General features: G+C 55.8%; 1 protein-coding gene across 2 annotated transcripts; it reads left to right on the top strand.

Moving 5' to 3' along the window:
- The first annotated feature begins 73 nt into the window (after nucleotides 1-73).
- SF3B3 (splicing factor 3b subunit 3) lies at nucleotides 74-24,499 on the top strand. 2 transcript variants are annotated; one of them, XM_084533489.1, is made up of 26 exons: nucleotides 74-253; nucleotides 423-525; nucleotides 1,403-1,729; nucleotides 2,527-2,699; nucleotides 3,059-3,200; nucleotides 3,553-3,665; nucleotides 4,343-4,480; nucleotides 4,912-5,015; nucleotides 6,184-6,349; nucleotides 6,857-6,952; nucleotides 7,461-7,533; nucleotides 12,577-12,728; nucleotides 13,013-13,168; nucleotides 13,445-13,600; nucleotides 14,060-14,203; nucleotides 14,937-15,059; nucleotides 16,429-16,583; nucleotides 17,263-17,437; nucleotides 17,966-18,171; nucleotides 19,017-19,173; nucleotides 20,173-20,298; nucleotides 21,236-21,448; nucleotides 22,365-22,463; nucleotides 22,796-22,939; nucleotides 23,364-23,468; nucleotides 23,730-24,499. In XM_084533489.1, exons 2-26 carry the CDS (start codon nucleotides 456-458, stop codon nucleotides 23,868-23,870), a joined length of 3,654 nt encoding a protein of 1,217 aa, XP_084389615.1. In that variant the 5' UTR covers nucleotides 74-253; nucleotides 423-455; the 3' UTR covers nucleotides 23,871-24,499. The 2 variants fall into 2 exon arrangements, with proteins under 2 accessions (XP_084389615.1, XP_084389614.1); XM_084533488.1 differs by having other exon boundaries at nucleotides 417-525.
- Nucleotides 24,500-24,699: the final 200 nt, after the last annotated feature.

The raw sequence follows: 24,699 nt of genomic DNA, 5'->3' as shown, positions 1-24,699 counted from the left end.
TTCCCCGGAGCCGTGAACACCCCCAGGGAATTTTTTCGAAGCCTCCGTGAGCGGCGAGAGAGCGGCTTGGTGTGGGTTTCCTGTCAGGCAGCGCGGCGGGCAGCCCTCCCCTCACAACCCGCGGGGGCCTCGCGCGGAAAAAGCCCCGGGCGGGAGGCGCGGGGCTCATGGCGGAGCGGGCCGGCGGGGAGCCCGCCTAGGCCGCCATCCGCCCATCCGCCGCCATCCGCCGCCGCCCGCCGCCATCCGCACGGTACGGCCGCTCCGGCCGCATCCCGGGGCAGGGGGGAAGCGGGGAGGGGCGACATTTTGGGGATGGGGGGCGGCGGAGGGGAGATGGCGCCGAGGGAAGCTTGGGGGGGGGGGTAGGCCGCGGGTTAGGCCGCGGGGGGTTTAACGGGTGCCCGTCTGTGAAGCTCTAGGCCCGGCCCGGCCGCGGGGTGAGCGCCGCCACCATGTTCCTGTACAACCTGACGCTGCAGCGCGCCACGGGCATCAGCTATGCCATCCACGGCAACTTCTCAGGTAGCTGCGGGAAAAAAAAAAAAGGGGGAAAAAGGGAAAAAAAAGGGGCTGCGGGGCGCGGGGTGGTGGAGCTCGCGGTGTCTGTATGGCTCGGGGCGGTGGGGGTCGCCTCCTCTGGGGTGTGTGGAGGGATGGAGGGAAGTTTGGTGGGGTAACGGGGAGTTTGTTCGCTTCCATCGTCACCCAGGTGTTCCAGCATCATTGTTCGTAATGAACAAGTCCTTGTGCACTTAATTAGTGATTACAGCAGGAAATAAATGCCCAGGGGTTGTTGTTGTTGTCTTGAGTGCGTGGCTGGGACCTGTGGAAGGATGGAGGGAAGTTTGGTGGTGGGTGTTTCATTCGCTTCCAGCTCCTTACCTGCTGTTGAAGTTTTCTTTCTGTAAATGGGAAAATGACCCAAAAATGTACCTTCCCTGCCCCCCGGCACCACAGGCTGGGCACTGAGTTCCTAAGCAAAGGGTGATAGTAATGAAAAGGCATTAAGGTGGTAAGCAGGAGCCAAGTTGGCATGATAGTAATTGCTGTGTAAATCAGTAAAATAAATACATCAAAATGAGTAAAAGCTTTTATAAAGATTAATCAAAGATTAATCCCAGGAGTTGGACTCGATGTTCCTTATGGGACCCATCCAACTCGGGGTATTCCACGAGTTTGTGATCGTCGCCCAGATGCTCCAACATCGTTGTTAGTGGTGAACGCGTCACTTCACATTCTTTTATTAGTAATTACGGCGGTGAATAAACACTAATGAGTTGCAGTTATTGTCATTTCATTCTCATTCAATTCTCATTACCGAGAAGCTTTTACCACAAGGCGCCCGGGAGGGCTCTCAGGCCGTGCTGCCGCTCACCCCGTTGCGTTCCGGGCTCCGCAGGAACCAAGCAGCAAGAAATCGTCGTGTCCCGGGGCAAGATCCTGGAGCTGCTGCGCCCGGACCCCAACACGGGGAAGGTGCACACGCTGCTGACCGTGGAGGTGTTCGGGGTCATCCGCTCGCTCATGGCCTTCCGCCTGACGGGCGGCACCAAGGACTACATCGTGGTGGGCAGCGACTCGGGCCGCATCGTCATCCTGGAGTACCAGCCCTCCAAAAACGTCTTCGAGAAGATCCACCAGGAGACTTTCGGCAAGAGCGGCTGCCGCAGGATCGTGCCGGGGCAGTACCTGGCCGTGGACCCCAAGGGCCGCGCGGTTATGATCAGTGAGTCGCCCAGGGTTGGGTTCTTCTGCTTCGTGTGCCTGGCCTGGGGGTGGCGGCTTCAAAGCGAGCTCCTGCCAAGTGTAAACGGGGTGTTTGTGTTCAGGAAGTTTGTTAGGCACGTCAGGGAGAGTGCAGGCACGTGGGTTGCTTCCTTGCTGCTTAATTGTCCCACAACTTAATTGGTCCACAACAGTTTGGGAAGGCAGCTTGCCTCACGGTGAGCAGACAGAGCCCTGGCACATGCTGTCAAGGAGAAATGTTGGGGTTTCCAGGAGGTCCTACAGCCTGAAATGATGCTGAGAGTTCATGTCTCTTCTCCGAGATGAGTTGTGAGGACAACCAGATGTGTTTCTGATCAGGCTTTGCAGGCAGGAGGAGCCTGGGGTGGGCTTTTTTGTTATTTTTTTTTTATAAGACTTACCATCAGCTGTCTCAGTTCCTCGGTCAGCTGGCCAGTGTCACTAACGGTTGTGCTTCTGCAGCCAAAAGGATGGCGAGCTCGTGGTGTGGGAGCAGAAATCTTGTGTGTGAGCTCCCTCTGCCTGTGTGGTGCTGATGGGAGCGAGCATGGGGCTGGGCAGGCCCCAAGAGCAGCATTAGGCACCAGGGAGCTGCGGGTTCTGCTGCTGCTTGAGTCTGAGGCACTGAAAATTAAACATTTGGTGTTAATTAGAGGCACGGGGTGCCCGCAGCAGCGGAAATAACGCTGATACTTCCTCACAAAGTTTGTCTGTGTAGGGGAAAGCGGGCACGAGGGGCCTTGTGGCCCCCACTGCCCTGCCACCCTCCCGTTTCAGGCGCTATCGAGAAGCAGAAGCTGGTGTACATCCTCAACAGGGACGCTGCCGCCCGCCTCACCATCTCCTCCCCGCTGGAGGCGCACAAGGCCAATACCTTGGTCTACCACGTGGTGGGAGTCGACGTGGGGTTTGAGAACCCGATGTTTGCCTGCCTGGAGATGGATTACGAGGTGAGAAGCACCCGGCTGCCCTTCGCTGTCCCTTGTGCTTTATTTCTCTTTGCCCTTTCCCTTCTGCCCGTGAAGGCAGGGAGCGCTGCCTGCCTTTGATGTCCCAGGGAACTTCTGTCTCGAGCTCATCTGCTTCTGGTCGTGCCTCCAGTCAGAACTGGGATTCTGTTCTGTCTCAGTGCTTCTCCTCAGGGTCTTGCTGTTAAGCTGCAAACATGCACGTTCGCTTCCTCTGAGCCTTTTTTGTGCATTATCTTCAAAACTCCAGTGCTTCAGAATGCTCCCACCAAGAGTGTTCTGCCATCAGTGGCTTGAAACAATTTAAAATCTGAAATTTTAACATCTGTGGTTTGTTTCAGGAAGCAGACAACGATCCGACGGGAGAGGCAGCAGCCAACACGCAGCAGACGTTGACGTTCTACGAGCTGGACCTGGGTTTGAACCACGTTGTGAGGAAATACAGCGAGCCCCTGGAAGAGCACGGCAACTTCCTTATAACAGGTACCTGCTTTAGGTCCTGGGGGTTGTTTGGTCTGAGCCACCGGTGTAAATTGAGTGGGAGGCAGGTTCCCAAGTGGAAACTGATGGGCTGCTGGTATTTGGGGCATGGCATGGCTTTCTGGACAGTGAGATGTGAAGGATAAAACAGGCAATTTGTCTGAAATCGCATCTTTTTCTCCTTCCAAGCCCTTGGTTTAGGGTCTCTTTCTCCTCAGTCAAAACAGACTCATGGTTAGGGTGATGCAGAGCAACAGGACCTGTGCTGTCCTAAAGAAAACTAAAATAATTACAAGCAATAAGTCAGACCCGCGGCAAGGACTCTTCAGGGTAACGTTTTTTTGTTGCGTTTCAGTTCCTGGTGGTTCTGACGGCCCCAGCGGGGTGCTGATCTGTTCAGAGAACTACATCACGTACAAGAACTTCGGTGACCAGCCTGACATCAGATGCCCCATTCCCAGGAGACGGGTGAGAGCTCCGGGATTCCTCCCTTCCCCTTTTTGCGAGACGATCCTTGTGGGTGCTGAACGTGTGCTGGGTGTCTGCCTGCGTCGGGAGGATTTTGAGCGAGGAGGGAGGGTGCCGGTCTGGCAGATTGTTGTCTCCCTTGCACGTGGGCACGTGGGGGTGTGCGCAGCCTGAAGGGATGAGTTGGATTCATGTCTCTTCTCTGAGACTCGTGCTGCAGACACCACAAAGGCTCTGATCAGGCAGCGCTGGCAGCGGGAGAGGATGCCTGCAGACGGTGAGGCACGCTTGCTGTCGTGGGTGTGGGTGAATTCGGCAGCAGCTCTGTCGTATCTTCGGCTGCTCCCTCCTCCTCCTCCTCCTCCTCTGCTGCTGCAGGTCCTGGCAGAGCTCTGAGCACCTGCCAAAGCTCGGTGCTGCTTGCGGGATGCAGCCCTGGGCTCTGACATGTGAGGGCCCTCCAGGAGGAGGGCAAAAGGGGCAGGAGAGGGAACGCTGAGGCAGATTGCCTAAGGGATGTATTTCCTGCAGGGGAAGGGATGTGCCAGGTGTGCTGGGGTTGAAAGCCTGTCCCCGTGTGGTCCGTTGTTGGGCACCGACGAGGTGGGAGCGCTGCAGGCAGTGGCTGTGCTTGCTCTGAGTCTTCCCCCAGTGACCCCTGCCTGCTCTCTTGGCAGAACGACTTGGACGACCCGGAGAGGGGTATGATTTTCGTCTGCTCCGCCACACACAAGACCAAGTCCATGTTCTTCTTCCTGGCCCAGACGGAGCAGGGAGACATCTTCAAAATCACTCTGGAGACCGACGAAGACATGGTGAGCACCGTGGCAGAACAACACAAAGAACTCGTTGCGAAAGAGTCCTCGGTTCTTTGTTCTGCCTGACTCTCTAAACAGACATAGTTTGTTTAAACCCAAACTTCATAGTTTGGGTTTAGCTCTGGTGGCGTGTGGTCTGCGAATGCTTCACCAAGGGGTGCTGCGACCATGCCAGATGCAGACGTTTGCTCAGGACAGTTGTGCACTTGGGGAGGACGGCTGCTGTGCAGTGGTGTGCAAACAGAGCCAGTTCCCTCTTCCTATTAGGCAGTTAACTTCCACATCTGCCTTTCATTTTTCTCTAAAATGACTCAGTGTTTCAAAAGCCAGGAAGCCTCAGGATGAAGCAGGAGGCCTGGCTTTCTTATCGAGGGATATGTGCGGCTTTAGTGCTCTGCAAGCACAGTCACGTCTTCGTCTGCTTTCAGGTGACAGAGATTCGACTCAAGTACTTCGACACCGTTCCTGTGGCTGCTGCCATGTGCGTGCTGAAGACCGGCTTTCTCTTTGTGGCTTCTGAATTTGGAAACCAGTGAGTAAACAATTTCACATCAGCATTTTTCCCCTGAAACAGCCTGTTTCTGTTCAGGACTGCAAGCCGACCCTTGCCCTTGCTGAACATAAAAAGACAATCTCTGTTTTAATGAGTGGATTAATGCTTTGTTCACATGGCTTGAGCAGAACAATTGGGTTAGGCTATGACTGAACGGGGAATTTTCTTGTTGTTCAATCCAGATTAAATACTGGAGGGCAGAGGACAGAAGATAACATGTTGCTGCAACAGGTTTTGGAAGAACTGAGCACTTAGGGTTCATGTAGGATCAGTCGTATCCTGATGAAGGAATTATCTTTTGGTTAATTTGGTTGATTTTCACTGAACTTGCACGTGTAGTACAGTCTCTCAAAACCCTATGGCGTACTCGGGAGTAGGTAGGGGTTTTTTATCAGTAACTGTGTGGCCCGCTTCTTAATATAATCATTCTCGAGGGCTTCCTCTTGTATTTGGGGGGTCAAGAATAGTCCAGAGATTGGAAGAAGGCTTTGGAGGTGGCTTTACAGCGGTGTGCTCACAGAAATGGAGGTTTGTGCTCTTCTGACTGCATCTGCGGAGTCAGCCACGCGGGGGAGCTCCCTCTGGTTCACCAGAGCGGCTGATTTTGGTTTTATAAAGCAAGCTTTTGAGGAAGCCATGTTCGTTTGCACATATTAAAAACAGCAATTGAATTGCTGGCCTTCTGGATTCGTTTTTTCCTCTGAAGTTTAACGTGATGGTTGTGTTATTTAGACCCATAAAATGGAATAGAGAGTGAGGTTAGAAGTAACGAGGTGAGAGTACTCCAATAAAACAGGGAGCTGCAGAACTGCAGTCTTAGTTGTTGGCCCTGCTTGTGGCCTCAGCCGCCAGTGCTCTGGCTCTACCACGAGCATCTCCGAGACTCAAGGTAAAACACCAAAATTCTGCTATGCTTTTCCAGGGACAGCTGCAGATAAGGAGAGCTCGATTTAATTTACTCATTCAGCAGCCATCAGATCCCCTTGTAACGTGTTCTTGTCACCAAGGAAATGATCCCTAAGGCAAAGTTTTAATGGCTGTGTAGGACAGGGAAGGATTTCCTTCACCCCTCTGCCCAGTATTTGGCTGTGCCTGACTCGGAGCAGCCCGTGCTTTGTGCTCAGCGTGCTCTTGCTCTCTGTCTCAGCTACCTGTACCAGATAGCTCACCTGGGCGATGACGACGAGGAGCCCGAGTTCTCTTCTGCCATGCCCCTTGAGGAAGGAGATACGTTCTTCTTCCAGCCACGGCCCCTCAAGAACCTGGTGCTGGTGGATGAGTTGGACAGTTTGTCTCCTATTCTGTGTTGTCAGGTGCGTTGCCATCAGCGAGCTCCCTCCCACTCAAATCTTTCTCACTTGGAGGAATTGCAGAGGCATGATGTTTTTCCCTCTGCTTTTCTGCAGAGTATTTGCGTGTAAGGAGAGTCACCAGAGCTACGTTAATCCTAGCTTCCCAGAAGTTCTGTGCCACACTAAATGCAGATAGAAAAGCAGGCCTGCTAAATCCTCAGCCAGTTGCCTACGACTGGTACCTGGTGTGGCAGCTTTTGATTCCCGTGGTGATAAATTCACATCAGGATGTACGGTGTCAGCCAGCAGTCCCGTGTTGGTCCTCTGTTGACAATTAGACCAGCTCTCATCCCCTCTGCAGAGGGTTTGGATAAAATTCGCCATCGTTTCAGGGCAGCAGATAGCACACCCTGTGGCATCTTCACTCTTTGTAGTGGCTGAAGAAAGCATTAAAGCAGTAGCACGGCGCACAGAGCTCGGTTTTATTTCCTCTTCCTGCGGATGATTTGACACCGTTCCTCCCCGCAGATCGCGGATCTGGCCAACGAGGACACCCCCCAGCTGTACGTGGCCTGTGGCCGGGGGCCCCGCTCCTCTCTGAGGGTTCTGAGGCACGGGCTTGAGGTGAGACTGCAGCTCCTCAGAAACACAGCGGGAGGCAGGGGGAGATGATCTCAGGGTCCTGTGAGGAGGGGATTCACCTTCTGTAGCCTGGAGGCAGAATAAAACTGGAGGCTTGTGCCTCGGAAGTAGAAGGGCTGTGCTGTTTGCCCTCACAGCCTCAAAGGCTTTTTGTTCTGACTGCACACCACCTGCATTTTGTCTCCCCGAACATGTGAGTGTCTGGAGCTGGAGCTTTGGCAGCGTCCCTGCCAGCTGCTGCTGCTCTCGGCGCTGGGGGCGGCTGACCCCGTGTAAAAGCTGGTGAGCTGGAGCCCTCGCGTTGCAACAGCGCTGCTCAGCGCTCTGCCCCCTTGCACATCTGGCACGGGGGGAGCATCAGAGCTGGGAATTGGATAGTTTTCCTTCCCGGTTGTGGGAAAGCTTAAAAAGGCTGATTGTTACAGTAAGTAATCCCCCGGTAAGCCCAAACATCTGTTATCAAAAGAACCTGGTCCTCGTTTCCTCCTAGGTGTCCGAAATGGCCGTCTCGGAGCTGCCCGGTAACCCCAACGCTGTGTGGACCGTGAGGAGGCACGTTGAAGGTAGGTGGCGTCCTCATAAATCACCTCGGGGAGGTGATGACATGATTTGGGGTCCTTTTGCTGTTTTTTGGGGGGAGTCTTTTATCCGAGGAGGTAGGAAGGGTGCAGCACGGTGGCTGTGTGCTGTCCCTGAAACTCGATTCGAATCGAAACACCTGTCTGTACGTGGCAGCCCCCCTAGGACTGTCCCACTTCCCTCTGACAAAGAAACACCTGCCCCCAGCGCCCGCTGTGCTGCGTCTCCAGAATTTTTCTTGCCCTTTCCACGAGTTCTTGCTCTGCCATCAGCCGGCAGCGGCGCTGCTGTGTGCTGGAGCGCGCTCGCTGTTCTCCAGAGGTGTTGACAACTGCAGGAATCAGCTCTTTGCGAGGCAGCAGGATGCGAATTACGGAACAAAGCAGACAAATCGGCGGCAGTATCTGTATTTTATTACTTCCCTCCGTGCCTGTCTGTGAAGAAAACAGCCTGTTTGGGCTGGGACGCGCTGCCTATTCAAAACCCCAGCGGGATGGAGGGTGCTGCGCGTTCCAGGAAGCCCGATCGTTGAAATTGTCAAATTGTATGAGCTTGTGGGTTTGCTCGTATTTTTTTAACCTGCTCCAAAATGATGGATTTGCCTTGCGAAAGTATAGGAGGAAATGTCAGCCCTCATCCTGCCTCTCTTGGGGGTGAGAACGGAGCTCCTCAAATACCAAGCATGCCCGGAATGAAACCAGTCGGGTTGCTGGTGCGTCTCCGTGGCTGTTGGGAGGCAGTGCATGTCTCGCAGAGACTCGCTGTGGTTTTATGCTCTGGGTGTAGAAATGGCAGCAGCAGAGACCCCCTCCTCCTGTGCTGGTATCTCGGTTTTAAGCAGTTTCGGGGTAGCGTGTCTTCCAGGGAGCCTGTGGGGGTGGCAGGCGTTGCTGTGGGATTTTCCTTGCCACCTGAGACCTGCCTTCAGTGTATTTGTGTTCTGAGACTGGTGCACTGCCCCAGCAGCATGGAAGGAGCCCTGTGCGGGAAGTGCCTGCGCATTTCCCAGAAATGAAAGGGCTCAGAAGGAAAATATTTCCACAGTTCATATCGAGACCATGTGATTTACTTTAAAAGAGGCGTTCCGGTTTGCTTGTGCTCCTGCCCTCCAGAGTAGGAGCTGGTAACGTCGTTTGCCTTGGAGGGATCGGGACTTCTGACATGACCTTACAGCTTTAAAACCTTTCCTGGTGGGGTTCCAGAGGAACACTTTGACTTCCAGGGGATGGAGGATCATCGCTAACCTACATAAAGCAGCCCGGTCTTGCTGCTGCCTCTTTTTCCTCTTACCAGATTTTCTGAGTTCCAGCACAAAGATGTTCTCCATGACTCCAGAAATGCTGGAAGCTGCTGGGAGCCCTGCCGCTTTTTAAATAGTTCGCTTCTCTGTAAAAGCAGTCACCGTGCCACGGCTCTTTGAATTCGCACAATTTCTGTGGGTTTTAATCAGAGTGCAGAGCCCTTTCAGACATCTGCCTGATCTCAAAACTGCTCAGTTTGCAGTCGGGCTGCCTCGGTGCCGCGGCGAGCGCGTGCTGCAGGGCCTCAGAGACCCGTGCGGGCTGGCAGCTTTCGGAGCACTACTAACCCTGGCTGGTACGTGGTGATGCACACTACCAATACCAAGCCTCTTTTTTTCTTCCACAGGTGGCTGGTGGTGGAGGTGCTGATCACCACAGGTGTGTACCTACTGCTAGGGGCTCCTGAGCGGTCCCACAGGTTAACCACGCACGACCCCGAAGTCCCGGGGCTCCCTTTCCGCTGAGCTTTTCAGTGCATGAGCTCTGGAGGCTGTCGTGTAGCTGGAGATGGGTGCCTTTGGGTTTTGGTAGCTGAGGAGGAGAAGGCATCTCCTGTTCCTTCTCAGGATCGTTGGGGGACAGAATAATTGAGTGTGTCTCTGCCTAAAATCAGGTGTGCATTCGAGAGGTGATCTGAGCTCCCAAGCTGCCTTGTTTTGTTTCCCCCCTCAGAGAAAATAACCAAAAATTCCTGAGGCACCTGTAGGTGTTGCTGGCATGGTCCTGGCAGGAGCAGAGGGCTTTGCACCAAACCCTGGGGTATTTGCTGCCTGGTATCGAGGGCTGGGAGCTCGAGGCTGCTCGCTGGGCCGTGGAGGCAGCTGGCAGCTCCCGCACACGCAGCTCTGCGCAGTGAGTCAGTGCTGCAGGAGTAAACAGGAGCCCAGGGAGATGTGCTGGCATCCCCCCGGGTCTGCCAAGTGAGAGTAGCCCTGAAGCTCCTCGCTGCTCGTCTCTGCCCGCTGAGCTGCTGGGTTTGTGCAAACCCAAACGCCGCAGGACGTGGAAAACCCGTGTCGGGCGTGGGCTGGCTCATGGTGGTGGAACATCAGGGGCTGAACCCAACCGAGTTCCCGGCAAGTCCCAGAAAGGGCAGAGGCACGGTGTTCCTGGACAGAAGCGTGATGTTTTCCTAGCTGCTCGCGGCGTGCACGGGGCTGCGGGACACGTGTGCTGAGGGCACAGGAGAACGAGTCCAGCTGTGGCTCCTCGGGCACTGGAATGTCATTTGCTGGCTGAAAGGGGCGAACTGGAGCAATTAGGGCAGCGCTAATCACCCCTGCAGCCTCGTGATGCACACAGAGTAACGCCTGTCTGCCTGGGTCCGGGCAGCCCGGTGCTGTGCTTGGGGTTGTATCTTGTCAAACAGAAAGCTCTGTTCTTCAGCTGAGAATACTTCTCAGTGTGCCCTGGGGATTTAACCTTCTGAATTTCAGCGAGGCAGTTCTCTGAAGCAAAATGGTATTGTTTGAGGTTGGGTGAATGCGTCCTACTGGCTGACTTCACCCTGCTCAACCCAAACTTTCATTCCCAAAGCCTCAGCAGAGAGGCAGGAAGCGAGGCTTGCGGGCTTGGAGCAGAAGTGCACTTGTCACCGTTACTGACGCAGGAGGAACGGCGCGCGCTGGTTGCCACTAAAGCAGTGGCAAAGAAAGAGCTAGAAGCCTTGAGAGGCAGGAACGAGTTTTGTTTGGAGTAGGACGAAGGGAATCTGTTTGGCTTTCTTCATCCTGCTGCAGCCCACGTGGGTGAGCCTCCAGCTGGAACACGGAGGTTTGTCATGAGAGTGACGGCCCCGGGGGAAGGAGCAGCTCTCAAGAAGTTTGGAAAGCAGCGACGCTCTTTGCAATGGAATTTTTAGAACATCCTGTCTACAGGATATTTATGAATTAAAGGGCAGTGAACTGCTAGAATCCCTAGTTAAAGCAGTCGAGGAATTCTTGCAGGCTTCTGGTGTTCACCAACGCGTGCAAATTTTAGGAGAAGCCGCGGTTTAGAGCAGAAAGCAAACGGTGTGCGGCAGCGCACGGCTCACCGGACCCCTACCACCCCCTGGGAGTGGCAGAGGAATCCTGTTGGGATCTGTTTCTCTGTGCAGGCTCCGTTCTTGTTTTCCTGACTTCCCCGTGTGGATTTGCTTCCCTCGGGGCCTGGGGGCGCGCTGCAGGTCCTGGCCGTGACCGCTGAGAGGGCAGTGCTGGAGCCGTGCCACGGGGCAGTGCTGGGGCTGCCTCAGCTGCGCAGAGCTCCTCGGTCTCCATCAGCGCCTGCGCGCCAGATGTTCAGAGAAAAAATGATGTTTTCTTCACTTGCATATTTTCAGCTGCGTGTCAGAACTGGGTTGCAGACGTGACACAGCAGATTTGGCAACACCTTCCTCTAAGCAGGGTGGGTAGGGAAAAGCTGTGTTCCTGGAACCTTTGCTTCAGTTACCAGCTTAAAGGCAGCCGAACCAGGCTGCGTGTTACCTGCTGGCATCTGTACTCGTCCTGGTGGGAGTGCTCTGTTCTCTTTCTGTGCCTCAAGACGTGTGGGTTGCTTTTCTGTGTCTCCCACGGGTGAAACTGCTTTCACCAGGTTTTCCAACTGGTGAAACTGCTCGGGGGCACAGCTGGGACAGCTCTCATACCCCTCACCTGCTAAGTCGTGTGCTGCGGTGCCTGAGCTTGGGGTGGAATCGGGTGCAGTGGGTTAAAAGGATTTCTCCTCTTGAAGAAACAGCACGTGCATGACAACAGCACCAGAAGCTCCTCTGAGGCAATCTCACTCCTCCGCTGAGGCTCCTGGCTCCGTTTCCCAGCCGGCTTCGTTGCTGCTGCTGCATTCATTCCTCTGTTTTAACGAGGCTCTCCCCTCCCCTCTTCACTGCCTGTCTGGCTGCAGAACGCAGACGTGCAGCAGCAGGCTGGGGCTTTCCATCTGCACGCTGCCCCTGCCCCGTTTCCCACGAAGTTTCCCTGTTTCCGTGTGAGCCGTTCAGGCTGTTTTTGTTAGCACAGCTTCTCCCTGTCCGAGCTGCTGGACTCTCCCAGGCTCTTCCCTCTGGGAGAAGCCAGAGCAGGAGGTGATGGCTGCCGTGCTGTCACCAGCAGCAGCAGGAGTGAAGGTCACCTCTTGCTCTGTGTTAAAGGTGGAAATTTCTCATCCAAGGCGGCAGCGGGAGCGTTAAGGCAGCTGAGCTGCTGGGTGCGGGTGGAGCAGGCAGCCCCGAGCTCACCTGCTGTCCCGTACCCTAAATATTTGCAGCCTGTTACCGTGGGGACACTGGGTGGAGGTGGGGTTTGCAAACTCCCGTTCACAGCATCCACGGGGTGGTTTCTGCACACAGCTTCCCTGGCTCAGGTGGTTGTACCTGGGCCTCCCTGGGCGTTAAATCTGGGTCCAGCTCCTCAAGAGAGGTGGGGCAGGGGTCTTAAAAACTGCAGGCCCTGTGCCGTCCTCGGAAAGCAGTAGGGTTGCTTGCCAGAATGCGTGCAAAGGAGTCAATTCATCACAAACTGACTCCGTATAGAGATCATTGCTCGGTCTGGTGTTCCTCAGAGCCCAGCGGCTTTTGCGCTGCGTGCCCTGGGATGAACTCACACAGCACCGCCAGCAGATGTAATAATCACTGCAACTCTGCTGAGGAGTAACTGCTAGACATCCGTCAGGCTGCTAATTCGGATGGGAAGCCTTGCATTTATTTAACCAAGTCTTTTTTTCCCCCCTCCTGTCTCCCTTGCTCAGATGAATTTGACGCCTATATCATCGTGTCCTTCGTAAACGCCACGCTGGTGCTGTCCATCGGAGAGACCGTAGAAGAAGTGACTGACTCGGGGTTCCTGGGTACGACGCCCACCTTGTCCTGCTCCCTGCTGGGGGACGATGCTTTGGTGCAGGTAAAGGACAGCTCCTGGCACCTCTGCGGCTTCTCTCTTTTACCCTGCTAGTTAAACTGGGCAAGCTGAAAACGCTCCTAAACTCCCTCAGCGCACACTCAGTGGTTTCTTGCTGTAGTTCAGAGATAAAATGCTTCCAGCTGCGAGTGGTATGGTCCTAATCCGGCCTCTGGCACCTAGGGCAGTGCTGCCAAGGTGGTGCTTGCTTTGGCTTGCTTGTGGCGGAATTGTGGGTGAGGTGAAAATTGGGAATCCAGGAACTAACGGGACCTTTTGTCCTTCAGGTGTACCCGGATGGCATCCGGCACATCCGAGCAGATAAAAGGGTGAACGAATGGAAGACGCCCGGGAAGAAAACCATCGTCAAGTGCGCTGTGAACCAGAGGCAGGTGGTGATAGCGCTGACCGGAGGAGAGCTGGTTTACTTCGAGATGGACCCGGTACGTGTGGCGTTAACCTGCTGGGGGAGGCTGGGGGGGCACGGCAGAGCACGGGGCGCCTGCCCCAAAGCAGACCTGCTGCTCTGGCCCTTTGAGGTGTCGCTGAAATAAGACTGTACAGAAATAGTTTAAAAAATAATAATAATTCAAAGCACGATCTCCAAAATAAATTTAAAAACAATTGAAGGAAGGGTTTAGAGGGACATTTTTGTGCTGGTCTGCCCTGTTGCCCAGGTAATTAATAAACTTTGTGCCTCCTGTGCTCCTCTGTCTCAGTCAGGACAGCTGAACGAGTACACGGAGCGGAAGGAGATGTCGGCCGACGTGGTGTGCATGAGCCTGGCCAACGTTCCGCCCGGCGAGCAGCGCTCCCGCTTCCTCGCCGTCGGGCTGGTGGACAACACCGTCAGGATTATTTCCCTCGACCCTTCGGTGAGTAGCGGCTCTGGCTTCGCCTCTTCTTGGCTTGGAGCATTCAGATGGGAGCTCAGGAGCCGTGCCGTGTCCTGGGGATGTCAGGAAGGAATAATTTTAACTGGCCTGGCTTCTCTGCCAAGCTGAGAGGAAGCGTGGCCCTGGATCCCAGCCTGAAACAGATTCCTTTCTTTTATCAGGTCTTGCTCAGGCCTGGCCATTTACTAGATAAGATAAAAGAGCTTTTTTTTCCCCCTCTCTTCTCACTGTTTGTATCTGTGGTAAAAGCAAACCCATTCTGCAAGTGGGTTTAGCAGCAAAGCAGCAGCATCATTCCTCTGCCTGTGACAGATGAATGTTCAGAGCTCGTCTTCTACAGACCGCAGGGTTGTTGCCACTCCTTGCTTGCCACAATCCGTCAGCCCCGTGCCTGTTGTGACTTCTTTTCCTTTTCTTTTTCCCCTCTGCCTCCCGCAGGACTGCTTGCAGCCGCTGAGCATGCAGGCCCTCCCCGCGCAGCCCGAGTCGCTGTGCATCGTGGAGATGGGCGGCACGGAGAAGCAGGACGAGCTGGGCGAGCGGGGCTCCATCGGCTTCCTCTACCTCAACATCGGCCTGCAGGTGAGCGGGGAGCTCGCGGGGCACAAGTGCAAGTTTCCCCCTGCATTCCCAGACCCGAGGCTAGGCAGGAGACAGCACATTCCCCCAGACTTTGCGTGGGACAAGTTGTACTCTTCCCCTTCCACAAGGAGGGCAAGCTCTGCAAATTTCTGGGTGAAACGTTGGTCATTTCTCCAGAAACTGCCCGTGGGGCAGGATATCAAAGGAAGTGACTGCCCACGACCACAGGCTCTGCTCTAATAACTCTGTTGCTGCACAGTTTTTGCTGCATCCAGTACTGGCTCTGTGATCCTGGACCAAAAAATGTTGTTTTGACAATTCAACATGTGGTAAAAATAACCAGAGCAGCCTCGAGTGATGTCAGAAAGCAAACTTAAGCAGCGTGGGCTTTGGGGGGTGAATGCTCTGTACTGAGAGGGATTAGGAAACTGAGTCAGTCCTCAAGGTTTTCATGGCTATGCGATGAACCTGAATTCCTAGTCAATGTTTCTTTGCTTTTGCTTTTTTTTTTTTAATATTAATTCCTTTCTGCCTCTTGGGAGTGTACAGCAGCTCTGGTTTGTGACACTAAGCCAATTCAGGTAGCGAGTGGTTACAGGAGGGGTTGTATCAGAAGCTAGGAAAACAAACGCCTAGTTCTTCAGAAATTCTCTGCTGTCTTGAGCAATGCGAGGCTGTAGCTGGTTGTTCCGTGTGTGTAATCGTGGCCTGACTCTGATTTCCTGCTGCCAAGAACGGTGTGCTGCTGCGAACTGTGCTGGACCCCGTGACGGGAGATCTCTCCGATACCAGGACCAGGTACCTGGGCTCGCGGCCAGTCAAGCTCTTCCGCGTCCGGATGCAGGGCCAGGAGGCGGTGAGTGGGGCGAGGGGAACGGCCCCAGTCCCTCGTACAGCTGCCCCGTTGTCCTCCCTGGTGGGCAGGGGCCCTCTGGGTGAGGGTGGGAAGCAGAAGCACTTGGTTACGGAGCTGCCTGCCTCGCAGGCACCCTTGTTCCTGTCACTACTCCCCACACTCCTCGGGAATTAACACGCAGTGCTGCCCTGCCTTGCCTGAACGGGAGTCATCCAGCCCCCAGGCCGTGTTTGCAGCTTGCCTGGAAAGCCCTACACAGATTTCTTGGCACGGAGACGCTGAAAAAGCTTGTCCTGCCTGCCTCGGTGGACAGCCCCAGGGAGCCTCATGCTCCTGGGCCGCTGGATGCAGGTCGTGCTCGTCTCCTGCACCACTCGAGCAGCACAGCCAGGGGCTAGGATGTAAACATGCGTGGCTCGAGGAAAATATTTGTAGGATTTGGCTTGCAGGGAAGAACTTGTTTCATCGGAAGTGCTGTTTTAGCCCTTCTGATGTGACACCGGGGGAGAGATCTGCCACCCCCTGCCTGACTCATTTTTGGACGACACCTTCAGGGTTGAGAAATGCACAGGGGGCTGCAGCTGGGGATCCGAGCTCTGCTGTCATGTGGTGGTGCGTGGGGTGGGTCTGACTTGCTCCTGCCGGCCTCCCAGCTGTAACTGGGAGAGCAACCGAGCACTTTCGGCATCCACACCAGTCTCGGTTTCTCATCTGATAGCCTGGGGAGGAAAAACCACGCTCGGGGACAGCTGGTGTGTGGCTTAGAGCAGCCTCAGGGCAACTCCAGCTCTTGTTGGTCAGGCAGAAAAGAAAGTTGGGCTGCTGTTGGTTAGCCAGATGTGGGAAGTGGAGGAGTTACAAGTCTGTCTGCTTCCTTTGTTTCCCTTAGCTTAATTGATTGGAAATGGGCTACTGATTTTTTTTAATTTATTTTTTTTTGAAGTAACTGTCACTTAGATTGCAAAGCAGAGCTACAGCACTTGAAGGGTGATGGAGCTACAGATGTAGTTCTTTTGTAAGACCTGTTCCCATTAGAACATTCTGTTTTTAAAGACATGAAAGTATTAGTTGATCGTGGGTTTTACAGACAAAATTCTATTTATTGTACCTCAGTTTGAGCGTCCATTGCCTTGACAGCTCCTCTTGGTGTCATACACGATTCCCAGACTGAGCTGTCTCTTGAAAGCAAGCGGTGTTTCTGAAGGTTTGCTCTGAGCTGGGCTGAGCCCACGCACAGGAATTTACTCAGCTTTTCCAGCAGTGAGGGTCTGTTGCCACGCTGTTCGTTCACCTACACCCCTCCTGTTGCACAGAAGGAGCTCGCCTCCGTCCCCAGGTGTGCCCAACTCGCTGCTTTCTGCCTCTTCAGGTGCTGGCCATGTCGAGCCGCTCCTGGCTCAGCTACTCCTACCAGTCCCGTTTCCACCTGACTCCCCTGTCCTACGAGACCCTGGAGTTTGCCTCCGGTTTTGCCTCTGAGCAGTGCCCTGAGGGCATTGTGGCCATCTCCACAAACACGCTGAGGTAAGAACTGAGGGGACGCCACGAGGGCCTTCAGAAGGAAAGGGGTAAAGTGACTCACCTGAAGTCTTTTTTTCAAGGTTACTTGATTATGGGTCATGATTTGGTGGAAACACTTGTCTGTGTTTCCGAAAGCAAACGGAGCAGAAGGGTGCTTATGTCAAAAAGAAACAGGGTGCGGGGCGCTTCTCCGGTTGGTGCCGTGTAGCTTTTTGAAATAACAAAATGTGATTCGGGTTAGGACCGTCAGGTTAGTGACGCGAGCTGGCTGCTTTGCTGAAATCAGGGCTCGTCATCTGAGCAGCCGGAGGCATGACAGGCCTGGGTTTGTTGTGTTTTTAAATTGGGGATTGCATTGATCTGAAAGTAACAAGGGAGCACAAATTCGGGAGCTCTGCCTCATGCACTTGAACAGGCACTTTCTTCATATCTGTCCTCGCTGAGCTATTGCAGCATTCACTGCTTTTAAAGGAGCCATTCTTTCTGGAGAGACTTGTGGTTTTCAGTCACGAAATGCCAGAAGAACTGGCATTTCAGCTGGCGAGGGGCAGAAGAAAGGCTGGCTGGCCAGGCTTTGGCGTTTTTCATACCGTTGTAACTAGAGGAGCGTTGGATGCCCCTCCTCCCACGGGACAGTCGCCACTGGACTGTGTTGACCTCCTCTCACGTCTTTGTCCCCCAGGATTTTGGCGCTGGAGAAGCTGGGGGCAGTCTTCAACCAGGTGGCCTTCCCCTTGCAGTACACACCCCGCAAATTCGTCATTCACCCCGAGAGCAACAACCTGATCATCATCGAGACGGACCACAACGCGTACACCGAGGCCACCAAGGCGCAGAGGAAGCAGCAGATGGCCGAGGTAGGAGGGCTGGGGGACAGGTGGCACACACGTCCCTTCCCTGGGGACCACTTCTGCTGAAACCCTCGCCTCTCGGCGGTCCCAGCTGCTGCTGCCCGATCCTTTCTGTGCTGTGCACGGGCACAGGGGCTGAAGGGAGTGGAAATCGGCCTCAAAATGTGAATGTCAGCAGGATGCAATGCTCCTCAGTGCTCCTCTCCTTGCGTGCTGTTATGACAAGCCCTAAAAACCCCTTCCCAGGACAGTCCTGCTTGCGTAACGCCGTTGCCTGGGTTCTCGGCGAGGATGTTTGGGTTTCGGTGGGTTTTCATCTTCAGTTTGCTCAATGTTGTTTCCAGAGCTCTGGAGAAACGGCTCCCCAGACAGCCACCCCTCGGGCCGGGAAGAGCTGACAGTGTGCTCTGAGACCTGCTGGGGGAACGAGCTCAGGACACGTGGGAGCTGCACAATTCAAAGGCTTTTAGGTCTTGCCAGGTCTGCGAGGAAATGCTCTGAGCTGTTTCTTCCCCTTCTTTTAACCTGCCCTAGGAAATGGTGGAGGCTGCGGGCGAAGACGAGCGGGAGCTGGCCGCGGAGATGGCCGCAGCCTTCCTGAACGAGAACCTGCCCGAGTCCATCTTCGGCGCTCCCAAGGCAGGGAACGGGCAGTGGGCCTCCGTTATCAGGGTGATGAACCCCATCCAGGGAAACACCTTGGATCTGGTCCAGCTGGAGCAGAACGAAGCCGCCTTCAGGTAAGAAGCAGCGCCGGGCGCAGCAAAAATCCCTGCTGCTGCTGAGTCTTACGTGGGCCATTCATTTTTTTCATCATTTTCCTCAACTGTTGGTACTGCGAGGTGAAGCCCAGGCGCAGCACGTTACCAGGAGGCCGGGTGAAATCCCAGAAGGGATTGCCACGTGCTCAGAGCTTTTGTCTTGCCTTTCCTTCCCATCCCACCCTGCTCTGTCTGCACATGACCCCGGGAGCTGGTGCGGCTCTCCAAATTCATTCGCTGGGCCCCGGTGCTTAAAGAACAACACGGGGATGGGAGCGAGAGATAAGAGAGGAGGGAACACGAGAACGTCCTGCGCTGGCTCGCTTCCCCTTCTCGTGCAGATAAGCGAGAGGAGACGGGAAGGGAAATGTTGGAGGGATGCGGGGAAGGCAGCACAGAGCCTCAGCAGGTGGAGCGGGGTTGGGTCGTGCTAGCCCAGAAGCTCTGTCCTGTTTGTCCAGAACTCCCAGCCTGGCTGAGCTAGGCACCAGGCAGGAAATAACAGTGGAAGGGGAGGAAGCTTCCACGCGCGGTCCAAATTGGCACAGTCTTTGGAAAAGAGCTTGGAGTGGGGCTTTGCATGTGGCTAAAGGCTGCGAGAACATAAAAGCGCTGCTTTGGGCTTGTGAGACAGCTGCGGCGCATCTTTTTTTATGGGGGAGTGAAGGAATCTGCTCCAGGCACGACTGCAGGGAGGAAAACTGACCTCTGGAAGTGAAAGCTCGAGGCGGGAGGGCTGGGCTGACCCGGGCAGGCACGAGCTGTGCTGCGGGTGGGTTTGTGTCGCAGTGGTGCTGACCCCCGGTGTCTCGTTACCCCCCCAGCGTGGCCGTGTGCCGCTTCTCCAACACGGGCGAGGACTGGTACGTGCTGGTGGGGGTGGCCAAGGACCTGATCCTGAACCCGCGCTCGGTTGCCGGGGGCTTCGTCTACACCTACAAGCTGGTGAACGGCGGCGAGAAGCTGGAGTTCCTGCACAAGGTGAGGAGGAGAACGGCTGCTGGGCGCCCTGAGCGCTGCCTCAGATCACCACGTGGGTGTTGGGCTGGAAACGGCCTCTGAGAAAACAAGCTGCCTCCCCCAAAAATCACACAGGGCGTCTTCTGCAGAGCTGAGGACGCAACGCAGACCTCCTGGGAGTCCCAGTCCGTTCCTTTAGCTGCCTTATCTAATTGGCAGATGGGAAAGGAGTGGTTTTTTTCCTTGCCCCCGCCGAGCAGGGGAGAGAAGCGGCTCTGTTTGTGCCTCAGCACGAGCTCAGGGAGCTGTTCCTGGCGCTTGTTTACGAAATGAGCTCACACTCGGCTGCTTGAGCCCTGGCGCCGAGGCGCTCGGCCCGGCGCTGGCCACGCGAAGCTGTCGCCGGGCCTCCTGGCTGCGTGTAGGACGCACTGGTTGCCCAGGGGACAGCTTGGCTGGCAGGGCTCGTGGGATTTAGCAAGGCTTTCTGTATTGAAACCCAGTTGTGTTCTTCCAAGGGCTCCCAGCACGTCGGGGTTTGAACACGTGGGAGGGGAAATTGGGGCTTCCTTCGCGTCTCCGGTCCTGGTGCCACGGGTGGCTCTGTTCTGGAGCACGGCCCTCTGGTGCCACCAGGCACCCCCTTTGGAGCTGCTGGTGTGAAACAACTTCTCGTAGCCAAGGCAGCCGAGCTAGGAACGCTGACTGGAAGCTCCCTCTGGGTGGTTTTAGGCAAAGCATCAAATCTTTCTGGTGAGGATAAAAGCAACACGAGGAGCAGAGGCAGCAGGACCTTTGTCTTCTGTGCCGCCTGCCCTCGGCTGGGCTCCATCCGTGCCCAGAGCTGCCTTGTGGCTGTGCTGGCGCTGGGAGGGTGCCCTGGTTCCCTGTCTGTTTGAAAGGATGATGGCCTGCTGAAAGCCTTGGTGCAGGCTGGCGAGCCTCTGAGCCTCCTGAGGCTCTGCACAAGCTCAGCTCTGCTGGTGGGGATCTCACGGCCTTCCTCTTCTTCCTCTCTAGACCCCCGTGGAGGAGGTTCCCGCAGCCATCGCCCCCTTCCAAGGACGAGTCCTGATCGGGGTTGGGAAGCTGCTGCGCGTGTACGACCTGGGCAAGAAGAAGCTGCTTCGGAAGTGTGAGAACAAGGTACTGGCTCTCGTTCTTCACCATGGCTGGTTGCATTGTGGTTGAAGCGAGGCTTTAGCTGCTGCTGCTGCAGCCCCTGGTGTGCCCTGGGACTTGAGAGCTGTGCCCAGGCCTCTGTGCCCACCCAGGGCAGCCTCAGCAGCTCTGCCCATGCTGCCTCGATGCTGTTCACTGACGTGTGCAGGAGCTGCAAATGTGAAAGGTCCCGTCCAGATGCAACGTGAGAGCTGCTGGGAGCAGTTCCTTACGTGGCTGGGCACAGAAGCTGGGTGTGGACGAGCACCTCCGCAGATGGCTGGAGCACTGAAAAGGGGATTTTTCTCTTAAAAGTATTTCTTGGACTTTGAAAGGCCCGTGATCAATGGGCCTTCTTGTTCCGCATCTCTGGGACTTGAAGAAAAATTTCAGAGCGTGGTTTTCTCACTGTTAATTGCCTGCTCCAAATCCTCCTCCTCCTCATGCTGGTTGCAGAACCCGTGCCAGGTGCTGGCTGCTGCACAGCCGAACGCAGCAAGCTGGGAACTTGGAGGGGAATGGCTTTTTGTTACGTTTGTTCTTCCTTTGTTGTTTTTTTCTTTTTTTTCTTCTCTGCTGAGCATGACTTGCATGAGAAATCGAAGCTGGCCTTGAGGGCTGCAGCAGTGAGGGGAAGCCCTGCTGCTGACGTCTGGTTTGCTGATGGCGCTGGTTCTCTGCTGCTGCTCTTGCATCCGTTCACAGCCCAATAAATGACAAATGATCCCTTGCGAGGGCCCTGTGTTGGCTCTGTGTTCAGCTTGGGGCTGCAGCGTACCCCAAATACGACAGGAGATGCTGAGAACCGGGCGGCCAGCCCTGGATCACAGAGGGAAGCGCTCTCAGATGGAGCTGATGGCACCTGGCTCGGTTTTACTTCCCTAGTGGAGGCACTCAGCCGTTGTCCTTTCTCCCCCCGCAGCACATCGCCAACTACATCTGCGGGATCCAGACCATCGGGCACAGAGTGATCGTGTCGGACGTCCAGGAGAGCTTCATCTGGGTGCGCTACAAAAGGAACGAGAACCAGCTCATCATCTTCGCCGACGACACCTACCCGCGGTGGGTCACCACCGCCACCCTCCTGGATTACGACACCGTGGCCGGAGCCGACAAATTCGGCAACATCTGCGTGGTGAGTTGTGCCTCGGAGAGGTTGGGGCTTTCTGAACGCGGATGCCTTTTTCCTTAAAACACCCGTGATTTGTCTTAAAGGAATGAGAATCTGTGCTCAGCTGGAGGCAACGCCCTGTGCCATTCCCTTGTTTTTTATGGGGTGCCGGCTGTCGTCACAGCGGCCGGCTGCAGTTTATCAGTTTAAGCGAAAGCAAACAAGCTAAAGAATCATCAGGTCAAAACCCACTGTGTTTCTGAAGCATCCGATGACTTTATCTTTACCCCAGAAATTGCTGTAAGCCTTGAATCAACACCTGGTCTCGTGGGCCCTTTCTCAGCCACTCGTGTCAGGGTGCTGGCTCTCACTTTCCCTGCCCAGACCTCAGCACCAGCGCTGGTTTCCTCTCTCACTTCCTCTGAGAGCCGGTGTTGTCAGTGCTTCCAGTTCCCTGCTTGGCTGGCCTGCAGCCGGGGAGGAGGAGAGAGCAGGCAGCCTGTGCCAGAGCTTTCATCTCTGCCTGAAGCGTGCTCGGGCGCTTCGCAGTGCAGAGCGCGGCGAGTGTCGGGCGTTACGCCCGCAGGATTTGGCCACCACACACAAATTAATGCTCTTGGTGTCCCTGCCCTGAGCTGGGCTCGTTAGGGGGCACCCGCCTCCAAAGCAACCCTGCCTCCCGGCGTGGCCTGCACGTGCCAGGCAGAGCCTGCTCGAGGTCTTTCTTGCCCACATTTTTGGGCCATCAGTGTTAAAAACACGGTTGCTGTTTAACCCTGGAGCTCCTGCTGGAGGGGACAAATTGATGATTTTACAATAAAGCTTTTATGATAAAGATTTTATAATAAAGCTTTTCATGTGGAGACACCCGAGTGGCCCGTTCAGAGCCCCGAAGGCTTTCCCTGCACCTTGCTGACCCTTCCCTGCTCTTTTGACACAGGTGAGGCTGCCTCCCAACACCAACGACGAGGTAGACGAGGACCCCACAGGCAACAAAGCTCTGTGGGACCGGGGGCTCCTTAACGGGGCGTCGCAGAAGGTAAGGCCTGGTGGGAGGAGGATGTGCTGCTTGCTGTGGAGCCAGTCCTGCTCCTCCACACCCTCTGTGCTGCTCTGGTGGGATTTCAGCATCCTTGGGAGCCAAATTCAGCGTCTGCCCATCGGGTGGAAGCTGCACACTTGTTTTCTTTTCCTCCTCGCCCTCGTTACATCCCTTTGCCTAGCTGGAAGGTAGATGAGCAGCACACTGAGCTGTGCCAGCTGGTTGTAAAGCAGTCTCAGAGCTAGCGGGTGGTGGGATCTGTTCTTTTTCCTCTCCTTTTGATGCTTTCATACGAGCTGAACGCCCGTGCTGCTGTGCTCAACTTCCAGGCCGAAGTGATCATGAACTACCACGTGGGAGAGACGGTGCTCTCGCTGCAGAAGACCACGCTGATCCCCGGGGGCTCTGAATCCCTCGTCTACACCACCCTGTCGGGGGGGATAGGGATCTTGGTCCCCTTCACATCCCACGAGGTAAGCAGCCCCTGTCATCACGCTGCAGTTTGCACTGCATCCCCGAGCTACCTCCAGGGCTCTGCGGGGCTGCAGGACAGCTCGGATGCGAGGGGGAGGAGAAGGAGCTCGATAACCCCTCCTGCTACGATGGGCTCGTCAAGAGTTCAAAGCTTTTCTCATCCTACTGCTGCTGGAAATCCCTCCTGTGTCTGAGGGGGCCGTGTAGCCTGCCAGCCCTGGTGCTTCATGTCCCAGAGGCAGCATTCTCTGCCACGTATTTTTGGGCCTCCTGGAGCAGCGTGAGGGGGTGACCACCACCAAAACCGGGCTACTGACCACCAGAGCTGGGCCACCATCAGCTCTGGCCGAGCCTGGTGGCAGCAGCGGTGCCTGGCTCATGCATGCCGTAAACGTGCAGTGATCTGTGCTCTTCTCTCCTCAGGACCACGACTTCTTCCAGCACGTGGAGATGCACTTGAGGTCAGAGCACCCCCCTCTCTGCGGGCGGGACCACCTCAGTTTCCGCTCCTACTACTTCCCAGTGAAGGTGGGTCCGGGTGTGGGGCCGGTTCTCACATTTCGGGGGCTGCTTGGGGACCTCGTGCCAGCAGATCCCGTCCTCTCCTTGTTGAGGGGGAGGTTTGTGAGCCAGAGCTGGCGTGGTGGCAACCAAAACTTAGTGTTTGAGGAGCTGTGGGACCAGGGAGCTCCAGGAATGAGCCCTTTTGCTGCCATTTTCCCCGCTCAGGCAGGGCTCGGTGCCCTCGCACCCTCTTGCTTCACTTCCCTCCTTCTTGCCCCCCCGCAGAACGTGATCGACGGGGACCTGTGCGAGCAGTTCAACTCGATGGAGCCCAACAAGCAGAAGAACGTGGCCGAGGAGCTGGACCGGACGCCCCCCGAGGTGTCCAAGAAGCTGGAGGACATCCGCACGCGCTACGCCTTCTGAGCGGGAGCGGGGCTGGCCGTGCCCCGGGGGTGCTTCCCCGAGCACGTGGGGAGGGAGGAATGTGTGTGGGGTCGTTTTCCTTTTGGTTTTCTTTTCAAAACAGCGCTTCCTTCCCCTCGGTTCATGTTCCAACCTCACACGATCCCACTGAGCAGCAGCCACCAGCTCTCCCCGTGCACCCCCCTGCTCCTGTGAGGGCTCCTGGTGTTCCGGCTGTGCTCTGGGGGAAGCGCTGCAGGAAGGACGCCCCCCACCCCCTCAGGGGGTCGTGCCCTGGCCCCTCCAGCTGCACCCTTGTAGGACGGGAGCTTTTTGTGCAAATTCCCCGATTTTTTGGAAAAGGGAGCAGCTGTGGCATGGCTTAGGGGTTGCGGGGGTGCGGGCGGCTGCCCAGGGGGTGCGCGGCCGCTCTGCTCCCTCCCGAAGGGCGAGGAGGGTTGAACCTCGCCGTTTTTGCCTGTTTTCTCTGTAAATAGGGTTTTGTACAATGTCGGCTGTCCCGGGGGCGGGGAGGAGCAGCAGGCAGGGCCCGGCTCCGGGCCTCGCTGCGTTTCATAACCCCTTTGGCAGGAGCCGCGGCTCCGCGCCGTGCCCCAGCAGCGCACGCAATAAAAGCCTGGTTTTTAACCGCTCCGACTCCGCCGCCTCTCCTTGGGGGTTTGGGGGGGCTCTGCGAGACCCCGGGGTGCCCCATGAGGGGGGATAGGGGTTTGGTGGGGGCTCCCCCACCCCACAGCGCATTCTCCTTCCTGCCCCCGCTCTCCTGGGGTGCCTTCCTCCCGTGCCAGCCTCATCCTCACCTCGTCACCCTGCCCTTTGCCCCCTTCCC

This window comes from Aythya ferina, assembly GCF_964211825.1.
Source record: "Aythya ferina genome assembly, chromosome: 12".
Taxonomy (NCBI): Eukaryota; Metazoa; Chordata; class Aves; order Anseriformes; family Anatidae; genus Aythya; species Aythya ferina.
Note: the sequence above shows the minus strand (reverse complement) of the source record. Positions and strands in the feature narration are given on the sequence as shown.

Bases quoted from the DNA above. Each gene is read 5' to 3' on its own strand.
- SF3B3 (XM_084533489.1), top strand. From the start codon at position 456: ATGTTCCTGTACAACCTGACGCTGCAGCGCGCCACGGGCATCAGCTAT. The intron at 2,700-3,058 runs GTGAGAAGCACC...GGTTTGTTTCAG, and splicing joins GCCTGGAGATGGATTACGAG to GAAGCAGACAACGATCCGAC. The intron at 4,481-4,911 runs GTGAGCACCGTG...GTCTGCTTTCAG, and splicing joins TGGAGACCGACGAAGACATG to GTGACAGAGATTCGACTCAA.